At 36.6% G+C, this 11,027-nt stretch overlaps 1 protein-coding gene across 2 annotated transcripts; it reads right to left on the reverse strand.

Moving 5' to 3' along the window:
• Positions 1–4,647: 4,647 nt before the first annotated feature.
• LOC149939252 (microtubule-associated protein RP/EB family member 1-like) lies at positions 4,648–10,467 on the reverse strand. 2 transcript variants are annotated; one of them, XM_090177802.1, is made up of 7 exons: positions 10,242–10,467; positions 8,479–8,517; positions 7,679–7,785; positions 7,018–7,262; positions 6,914–6,963; positions 5,413–5,519; positions 4,648–4,942 (listed from the first exon to the last, which is right to left on the reverse strand). In XM_090177802.1, exons 1-7 carry the CDS (start codon positions 10,372–10,374, stop codon positions 4,772–4,774), a joined length of 852 nt encoding a protein of 283 aa, XP_090033928.1. In that variant the 5' UTR covers positions 10,375–10,467; the 3' UTR covers positions 4,648–4,771. The 2 variants fall into 2 exon arrangements, with proteins under 2 accessions (XP_090033928.1, XP_090033927.1); XM_090177801.1 differs by having other exon boundaries at positions 4,650–4,942; positions 6,914–7,262; positions 10,242–10,466.
• Positions 10,468–11,027: the final 560 nt, after the last annotated feature.

Here is an 11,027-nt window from a genome sequence, read left to right on the forward strand (position 1 = left end):
AACTATCGCGTCGCTCACCGCGAAAATGATCCTTGCCCCAACGATTCTTAAAAATGAACAAACATTGTGTCGCTCGGCCCGATCTCTCTCAGCGTGCCGTCAGCGCTCACTAATGAGCCGACTACCCCGTCGCTGGGGGGCAATATTTCTTAAAAGTGAGAAGACCAACCTGGAGAAAGGCCACTCTCGCTCAAAGCGCTGTGAGCAATCGACGACTGAGAAAATCTTTCGGTTCTCCCGTCGAGCTTGCTCAGTCTGCCCCTCTCGCTCAAAAGAGCAGCAGTACTTTGAATGTGAAATTCTCGTTCTTTTCGAGAGGATTTTCAAAAACGATCGCTCGCAATTTTCGCCCACCTCTGCATGTACCCGAATGAAACTATACACAGATACCAGCCTAGTGGCGAAAAATGGCAGCATTGAATTCACAATGGTCGATTCATATTTAGAAAGTGGTAAAAGTTTCCCTCTACAACCAACGGTTGAGAAGTTATCGCGTTTACAAACTTTCGTCGAAATTGGGAAACACTTAAAATGCATCAAGCGATTATTAATAATGCAACTTCGACAGCGATTGCGTCATATAATATTGGTCTTTTTCTAACAATTTATATTAGTTTTTCATAATTTACATTTTCCCATCTGTTCGGCTTTTGCCGGGAGTAGTGGCTCACTCCTGTAATCCCAGGCGTCCGGGAGGATGGCCGTGTGAGGATGACCACCAATCCCCTAACGGGTGGTCGGAATATTTCCGCCAAGGGTGTCCCCACCCCTGTCCCCACGTATCCCCCCGTTGGCGTGGCCGTTACACATATCTCGCCCTGATTAATCAGTTATTGTGTGTGTGTGCTGGTGTCTAAGGCCTCGGGTCGACACCGATGTGTGTGTATCTCAAAAAAAAAAAAAAAATCTGTTCGGCTTTGCCGGCTTGGCTGCCTTGGCCGCGATGCTGCAGGTAGAGGAAATGGTCTAGAAGTCACTTGAATTTTTTGAGAGCACTTATTGGCTACGTAAAACTTTACGGGCGAAAATTCATTTTTCGTTGACGGCCGCCGTAAAAACTTTCGGCACAACAGGTTTTCGTCCGTTTTTCGGTGGATTTATGCCGAGTGGAAACTAAGCTTAAGACGCTAACGGTTATTAACCATACAAATATGCCGATTTTCCCGCCAAAAATAATATTCATGTCAACATAATTGTACATGGTATATAATAAACTTTTTCATAATTAATTTTAAGAGTTTAACCACTTGTTGATTTATGCACGCGACACTTACATTTTCCCGCGCTTTCCTAACCGTCACCAAAGAGAGCTTCTTCAAAAGACATTTTAAAATTTAAGAGTTCATATCGCAAACATTAAAAGAGGTCGATGACCCCTACGACGCTTCCTAGCGGTTATTCACCTAGTAAAACAATGCAAACTTTACCAATTTCCCCGCCAAATATTAATATTCACCCTTTTTAAAACACATGTTTACGAACTCTAGTTAACTTGATTGACAGGTCAACTTATTAGGCTAATTAAACACTTGTTGATCTCATTAATTATTCAGAACACGTGCGCGGTGCCACGCGCGGGGGAGGGAAATGCGATTCGCCGCTTTATTCCCCCCGTCACGCACTTGTCACGTGAGGGGGGAGGCGCGGTACGTCCCCCACTTGGATAGGAAGAGGGTGGTTTACTACTACCGAGTATACCATCAAGTGCAGACTTGGCTTGGAAACGAAATAGACCCGACAAAATGGGAATGGAAAATAGTTGGAAATACCCTAAGACCACCTATTTCAACAGCGCCAGAATAATTAATTATAATGGTATACTGCAAATGTAAAGACACTTGTGATTCTCGCTGTGAATAACGTAAAACTGGCTAATCGTGTTCCTCTATATGTCGCCGTGGCACGGGAATGTCCTGCACCAACGAAAACCATGACGTATACCATGAATATGAAAATGACGAGGATATTGTGAAAATATTCTTAATTAATTATTACTATGGTAAAATATGTAACAAGTTACTTTCACGTTGAACAAAGTTGTATAAATACTTTTTTTTCATGATTTATTTATACTTATTTGTTTTAATAAATTATATTTTGAATCGTAATTAATTAGGAGTTACGTTTACGACAAAATGTCGTAGAACCAAGGTTCTCGGTAACTCAATAACGTATTGTTTGACGTAAGGCTCGTAACCACCGGATGGCGTCATCATTAGCTATGACGTTTTTATCCATTTTTGGCCGCTATTTTCCAAGATGGTGGATTTTCCTGAGATGGCTGATTGGGGGAGATTGAACCATGTGAAAGAGCGCCTAGAATTCTATAAAATACCCAGGTTTCAAAATTATGGCATTTTGTTCCGGGCCAAACCCTAGTTTGTCTGTACTAAATCAGTTTATTACTTTTCTACTTATTTATAAATCAAACTAGGTTTAAATAGTAAGAGTAATTATTTCTGAAATCGACAGGGTTTGTTGCTCGATAGTGGCTGATTTCAACCAAACTATGAATTTTTCAAATTTGACTTTTTTTGAATAGATTTTGCGCACTGTCTTCATATTATATTGAATATTGGTATTGGTTTTTTAAATATGAAATTTGGTTTCCCAGGCTAAAAGGACCATCTAAAGTCGATATTGAGGTCAATTTTTTTAAAGATGTTATAGTTTTTGCAATGTGAGCTCATTAGGGGGGTAGTACTTGATGTTTGATTCAGAAAATGGGTCAACTGGAAATTCATTAAATGTTTTAGCTAAAAGCCTACTTATAGAGAGAAAATATACGTTAAAATAAAATTGATGGTACCTCGATTATTAAGGTCAAAATATTTTTTTAAATTTTAAGGTTTATTCTATTCACACAAAATATTGCTAATAAATTAAACACAAGGTAGGACTTATCATTTATTTACACAAAAAGGGTGTGCTCAAAAATTGATGAAATTTTATATTAAACATCTCGGCGCACGTATATTGCTTACCAAAAAAATTTGTGGAGGTGAAATAAAAATTACTGAAAAATTATTAAAGGTGAAACAATACATTCAATAAATATTTTTTGAAGATAGTAAAAAACGAAGATTTTTTTTTCTATTTTGAGAAAACCGATAAGACTTTCTTCGAACATTCTTCATCAAAATAATAGTGTCTTCCCCTAGGGCACGTTGGACGTTTAACCTCGCACAGAATTTGACTCTTTGGAATGTAGTGTTCGTCTTTTCTATTTGGCCAAAAATAGGAACTCTGAAACCCATCGGGGTGAAAACATTTCACCAGAGACTCTTCGTATTCAAAAGAGAATTTAATATACTATACAAATATAATTATTTATACTCATTATTTAATTAACATTATTTCGTACCAGTTGGATTAAATTAGTTTAAAGTAAACGTTCCCACGAGTTAGGTATATCTTGCAGTGCGACATGTTGGAACCGTACGCATATTTCCATAAATCATAATATTAGGCTTATCTAATAAAATATACATGTAGCGCGTGACAACAGCTCGGGCGCGAAGATTATCGTAAAATTTCATCAATTTTGGAGCACACCCTTTTTGTGTAAATAAATGATAAGTCCTACCTTGTGTTTAATTTATTAGCAATATTTTGCGTGAAAATGAATAAACCTTAAAATTTAAAAAAAAATATTTTGACCTTAATAATCGAGATACCATCAATTTTATTTTCACGTATATTTTCTCTCTATAAGTAGGCTTTTAGCTAAAATATTTTATGAATTTCCAGTTGACCCTTTTTCTGAATCAAACATCCAAGTACTACCCCCCTAATGAGCTCATATTGCAAAAACTAACATCTATAAAACAATTGACCTCAATATCGACTTTAGATGGTCCTTTTAGCCTGGGATACCAAATTTCGTAATTAAAAAACCAATACCAATTGAGATATTCAATATAATATGAAGACAGTGAGCAAAATCTATTCCAAAAAAGTCAAATTTGAAACATTCATAACTTTTTAAATTTTTCAAATAGGGCCCGCGTGCTTCATACATTTCCATAGGAGTGCTATATAAACCCACAAAAAAGTTTGGTTGATATCCGCCACTATCGAGCAACAAACCCTGTCGATTTCAGAAAGAATTACTCAATATTAATCTTAGAATATTATATAATTACATTGTTTCCTAAATCTATTCTTGGCAAAAATATTTATTTCGTCGTAGTGTAACGTTCAACTTATATGATCTAAGAAATAAAAAACGTACTTTTTCAGAAAATCTAGTAAAACATTTGCTACGAATGTTATAACAATACAGCCTTTATATCGGAAAATATTCGTGTACATAATTTTGGCCATTTAATTGTGGGAGCACCGAAACGTGTTATCCAATGAATGTGGCCACTGAATCATGAGAAAGAAATGAAGTAAACGTTTTATTTAGATTAATTATTTTGCTTATGCTATAATTTAAAAACCACACAATTGTAAATCAAAGCTCAAAATTACAAGTTCATTTAAGAAACGGAATTGAAGCTCCCATCGTTTCTTTTGCGCTTTTTTCAAATTTATCTTTCAAGCATGAGAAAGATTGAAAGCAACGCCAAAAAATTGTTATGGTACAAATAAATACATATTGGATGGGTGGAAACCAAAAAAGTGATGCGGTTTTATAAAAGTTTAAATTTGAATTCATTTGTGATTTTAAAGAATTTTAATATAGTAAAAATAATCTGTTTTCAATTAAAATTTAAACTCATTTTGTATATATAAACTTTACTTAAGGTAAAGGCCATTAAAGTAATTAACCAATTGAATCCTCTTCATAAGCGATGTCCATCACCTTTCGGCAAAATTCACTTTCAGCTTCGTCGCTACCAACAGCTCGACAAATCTCCTCAATCTTAAGCAGTTTAAGATAGTACATATCACGTTGACACGTCATCTGCGTTTCCGTGGATTGCAGTTCACTTTTCTGTCAAAAAAAGTTTAAACAGGGTTAAGGACGGAATTCTTAAAAGTTAACTAACCAAACACTAAGAGTTACATTCACTGACGAAACAGTTATGTTCCTAGTATTTTGATAAGCCCAATGCTTCATACCGGGAAAAAAGATTTTGATTATTGTACGATGTCCATCGGTTTAAAAATAAGACGGCGGAAAAATATTGGTTGGAATCAAAACTAGAGTCACGAAGATTCTAGAGTGCTTCGAGAAAACCAAGCGCTGATCCCAAGACAAAATCTCTGAAGATCGTAATTTTGTTTGTTTGCTCATATACCGTTTGTTAACCCAAAATAGATTTGAATAGACTTGTCAAGTTGTCCACACAATTTGTGCTAATAATTAAAATCCAACAACATGCTTTGATTCAAACATTTTTTCTGGTGGTTTTGGTGTTTCTTTCGTTTCTTAATTTATTATATCAGTATTGGATGTTTTACTTCTTTGCTGAGGTCTTCGATTTGCTTTTTAACTTTAGACGCTTCTCTCATTGCTGCAGATGAAACCGAAGAAGACTCCGAACGACGTAGCCTCGGTAGAACGACTCCTTTAAGATAGATCGAAATTATTCTATTAAATGAAAGCTAATGTTTATCAATTATTAAAGAAAAACCATTTACCAAAAGAAAAATTATTATTTGTAATAAATTGTTTTCAAACTTTTTGATATTGAACAACAATGCGTGAACATATTAGTTGACCAATTAAATTTTTCTGGCTTTCGCATTCGATAAGTATCAACTAGAAATTAAAATGAGGCTACCTGCAGTTGCCATGCTACGGCGGAATCATATTTTACTCTTTACTCATCGGGCACAAATATGTAACAAAACCGGTTAAAATAAATATGGATATAATCAACTATTGGTTAGTATTTAAAAATAAATAATAACTGTTGCACTTAGAATAATGATGGCTACTTTCGTATAAGGTAAGTAAAAATAAGTGAAAACTGAAATAGACCCTTCAATAAAACATCTTCAAGGATATTTCCAAGAAGAAGAATTTCCGAGAGCCAGGACCTGCATGTTATATAGTGCTTGTTGATATAATGAAAACCTTTCACCTGTATGGTACGCAACAAGTTTTCCCTATAAGCTAGGTAGCTTGTTGATAAAACGGTTTAGCAAAAACACTGCGCTCTTTTTACAGATGAAAAGTTTCTATTATTTCAAAAAGCACTATATAAACCGTAACTTACAGGGCCTGGCTCTCGGAAATATTTTTTCTTTGCGATTCACTCTAAGATGTTTTACTTACGTACCTTTTGCGCAATAAAAAATTGTTTTAACTAATTTTAATTTCTTACATTTATACTTGAAATTTAACTAATCCACTACTATAAAAATAGAACAGTCCTCAACTTAGATTTTAAACTAACAAATCTGATTTCTCATTTTTGGTCGTTTGAGAAGAAAATGGTGCCCCAATCTTAGCTGCCTTTCGGACATTGGTTACGTGAAATACTAACGGTCACTATAAGAAAACGCGTATAATTCATTTCAGTTTCTTAAGTGTATTATTTTCACAAGCTTTACTACTCTTGGTTCTCATTATGTAAAGAAAGACAGTAAAAAGCACTTAAATATTAACTTACGTCTTCAACCGTTCTTATTTAATACACGGTGGTCCCAAATTTTACCAATATAATTTATTTATATATATACAACTAAACCGTACAGTAGCAGCGCCATGATTGTAATTTATAGGCTATTAATTTCTTGTAAAAAATAGGCCTTTCAAAGATATGCCCCTTTTGCAGGATGTAGAGGACCTTGCTTCGTGCCCTACAAATTAACACTAAGAGGCTCTTTTGGAGGTTCCTAAACTCTATTTGTAAAATAAAAAGTACGCTAGCCCGTTTTGGCTACCTCTTGCTCCACCCCTGTTACTGTTCTTCCTCACAGATTTTTTTATTTTAAATATTTGGACAAGATTTACCAGTTTTAGAATTGAGAGCTATTCCAAGCGGGGTGCTATGGTTTCTCGCTGTCGTGGGTTTGGCAGAGCTGGAACCAACTGAAGAATAAGAGCTATTGCTGGAGTTGCTAACGGGTGAAGCCGAGTTCTTGCTTGTTGCGAGACGGTTAATTCCCGAGCCAAGAGATCGAGAATGCCTGGCTGGTGGCAATTTGTGGATGTTATGCTCGAGAGACACGCTTCTTGCTTCCTCACATAACGCTTTCAGTTGGTCGTCCCCGCAGTTGGCGTCAACAAATTGCTTAAACCACTGAGCAAATTCCCAATTGTCCTGAAAACGGCCCAATGCGAGTTTGTCCAATGGCACTGGCTACAAATAAGTTTGGTAAATTAATTAAATTCTTTAAAAAACACGATAACCTAAAATAATTCTACAAAAGGTTTTTTTAAGCATATACCTAATGTAAATAACATGTTTCTAGCTAAAACTATATTTTCAGTAGACGGAAAATTAGACAAGTGGAAATTTTACGTAAAAGGTCTACCAATTAATATTTAAAAAGGCATAGCTTGAAGGCACACTGAAATAATTTAGTGGCTAATGTAAGGAAAAGCAAAGGTAAATGTTTATTAAGAGAAAAAAAATTAAGGGAGCCGCTTGAGATTAAAACCATTACTTTAATAAATAAAACCTTATAGATTTAAATCTCAGAAAGTAACATAGCACCTAAGAATAATACCTACTGAGAACCCTAAATATCTAGGTTTTGGAAATCTCGTACTTACTCTATCGCATTTTACTCTATTAAAAGCCAGCTGAAGAATTTTCAAATTATGCAGATATTGTTCTTCTCTCTTGGCGTCCAAAACCAGTTTCTTTATCGACACGGAACCTGACGTAACACGCGATTATACTTTGTGAATGTTCCTCTAATTAGAGTAATCTAGCAAAAGTACCGTTAATGAGTTTGAAAGGAGATACCTTTATAAATGATCTAATATTTAAATGGAATTAAGTTGCATTGAGTATGATGTTTCTTTGTATTATAGTTTAAAAGGGGATACCTTTTGAGAGCCTTCATTCAACTTAAGGTTAATTGTCATACAATAAACTACGACAATCTTGCCCGGCGCTACGTGGTGTTTTGATAATATAATAGTAATAGACTTATGGGCGTTTACCAGGTTTTGTCATGGAACAGATTGATTTCTATTCACACTCAAAATTAACTAGCACTCTAGATCATATATGGAATAAATTAGACCAAACCATTTACGGGTGAAGAAATATTAGTCGAGCTTCATAAATTAATTTGAATAAAGATATTTCATGAATGCTTCCAGGTCAACCACGGGCGTTAAAAACTTTAATTGGTTAGGGATGTTTTTCAGTAAAGTAAAGCGCTTTGTACCCTTGATAAAAAGCAATTATTCAAATTCATTACCATCTTTTTTTCGGGTAAATAAAAAACTAGTTGGGCTCATTTAGTTGGTTTTATGGAACTTGAATGAGTCATCTTCTACATGTACAACACAATAGTTGGAAATCGATCAAGATTGGTCTAAAGAATAAGATAAATACCTACCAGGAAAAATCTGATCCATGATTGTGCAATAAGCGACACCTAGCCGAAAATAAAGTAAATAAACTTGAAAATGTCTAAAATAATTCAACCGATAATTTGGAAACAGTTTTGAGAGAATCAGAGAGTGGGAGAGCTATTTTTGAGCGCGAGCGCCACTCTCGGATGAAAAAAGAGAAGAGCGCGAGTGCGAGCTCCACTTTCGGATATGAAAAGAGAAGAGCGCGAGCGCGAGCTTTACTCTCGGGTGTAAAAAGAGAAGAGTGCGAGCGTGAGCTCCACTTTCGGTTAAAAAGAGAAGAGCGTGAGCGCGAGCTCCACTTTCGGTTAAAAAGAGAAGAGCGCGAGTGCGAGTTCAGCTCTCGGATAAAAAAGAGAAGAGTGCGAGCTCCGTTCTCTTTAAAAAAAAAGGCGGCGAACTCCAGCCTGCCTTGGATATAAAAAGAGCGTGATCTCCGACCTCTGAGTCAGAGGTTGCCAGGTCGGACCATCGAACCGTTTGAGATGATGGCGGTTTTTCTTTCTCTGACCACGGCCAACTCGCGCAATAGCGGCCAGCCCATTCATTGAATTTTCTATGTTAACCTATGAACAAAACTATCTCTCGGCGTCGAGCGCCCCTAGCGGAAAATTACTTTTAGAATAGTTTTTGCATTGATGCTAAAATAAAAACGAGCGTGGCGCTGAACGCCGAGTTTATAACGGGAAAATCCTTGTTCATGGAATTTCGGCGAATGGGTTGGCCGCTATTGCGCGAGCGTCAAAGTTGGCCCTGCTCTGACAAAGAACGATAAAAGTGCGGGTTTGGTTACGAAATTTTAAATTCGCGGGGGTCACGTGCAGAGATGGGCGCACTCTCAGCTCAAAAGAGTGGGATAACTATTTTGAGCGTGAGCGCCACTCTCGGATGAAAAAAGAGAAGAGCGCGAGTGCGAGCTCCACTCTCGCATAAAAAAAGAGAAGAGCGCGAGCGCGAGCTCACTCTCGCATATAAAAAGAGAAGAGAGCGAGTGCGAGCTCCACTTTCGGAGATAAAAAGGGAAGAGAGCGAGCGCGAGCTCAAGCTTCCGCCATATAAAGAGAAGAGCGCGAGCGCAAGCTCAAGCTTCCACCAAAAAAAGAGAAGAGTGTGAGCGCGAGCTCAAGCTTCTGAGAAAAAAAAGAGAAGAGCGCGAGTGCGAGCTCCAACATCTGACTCTAAGGAGAGGAGTGTGAGCTCTGAAAATTGGTTTTTGCACATCTCTGGAGAGAATACGCTTCTCGTTTTTAATCTAAAACCATTTATTTATTATATAAAACCTCTAAGGCCCGTTACTACGAGTAGATCATTTGGCGCTATGACCTACTACTAAATTTCAAAGTATTTAAAAAACATTTTTAACTGATAGTTGGGTTTTCGATTTCTTAATCTTAAGTAAAAGTCCACAACAGATAACAATCCAAGGGATTAAAAAAATGAAGACGTTTGTCAAATGTTTGTGGTAGATAAAACATGTCCTTGTTACGAAAGACGAAGAAGTTCGAAAAAAATACGCAAACATACATGATTATTTCCTTACCTTACATTAATAACTTTCTAATAACCGCAAAGACATTAAGTAACAAACATTATCATTAAATGGTACGCAGCTTATGAACAGTTGATAATTGTTTTGTGGTTTAGTATAAAAGGGTACTCAAAACCTTTCTTGGGGGCTGAAACGGTTTATTGCATTACCACTATTCAACTCAAATATTTTATATTTTATAAATTGAGAAACACTTACCGTCGCAAAGTTGTTCAATTTTCCGGTAATTTGCATTTATAGTAGAGTTAACCCAATCGAGAACCATCTGTCGGCTAAATGCCGCTGACGTTCCCAACACATTTTTGCAAGGAGCTATGCCAGATGAAGCCATTTCAATACAGAATCTAACGGAGAACTAGTTTGACGCGATGAAAAAACAACGAACTGCTCAGAAGAAATATTTCTATGAGACTCATCCGAATTTATGGTAAACGGGTTGTGGATAGTAAAACATTTCGCAGAGTAAATAAAGACCGAGGAGAGGGTACTGATAGAAACCATAAAAGAACCGAGAGCGATGACAGAGATCCTACATGTACACCAAAAGAGACGCGAAAGTCACTATTTTTAATGCTTTAGCCGTGTATCGCCAATTACCCCCCTCCCCCCTATATCTACGCTCTAATTTGACATTTTTTCAAATTGTCCTTTTTTAGCAAAATATAGTAGTATTGAGCAAGAACTAATGGTTTATCTTGGTTAAAATCAACTATTTAAAGTTTCAATTTATTCGGATAGAAATTCAGGGTTCCACTAAAGCCGGAGGTTCGTCGCATTGCAGGGTCTGCGAGGGCCCTTCTTACGCCGCTGCGAATACCATTAAAGGTGGAAAAGTAAGGCAGCCAATGAGAATTAAGATAACTCCGAGTGACTTTTACGCTCTTACACATTTTTCGAGTGACGTTTCAATTTCACTTACAAACCAACGCAATAAAAACAAAACAAGGTGGCCGCAGCCTAGGGTGTAAATCGCCGCTACCTCAT

The sequence above is a fragment of the Leiobunum rupestre genome, chromosome 6 (genome assembly GCF_980474605.1).
Source record: "Leiobunum rupestre chromosome 6, qqLeiRupe1.1.hap1, whole genome shotgun sequence".
NCBI lineage: Eukaryota > Metazoa > Arthropoda > Arachnida > Opiliones > Sclerosomatidae > Leiobunum > Leiobunum rupestre.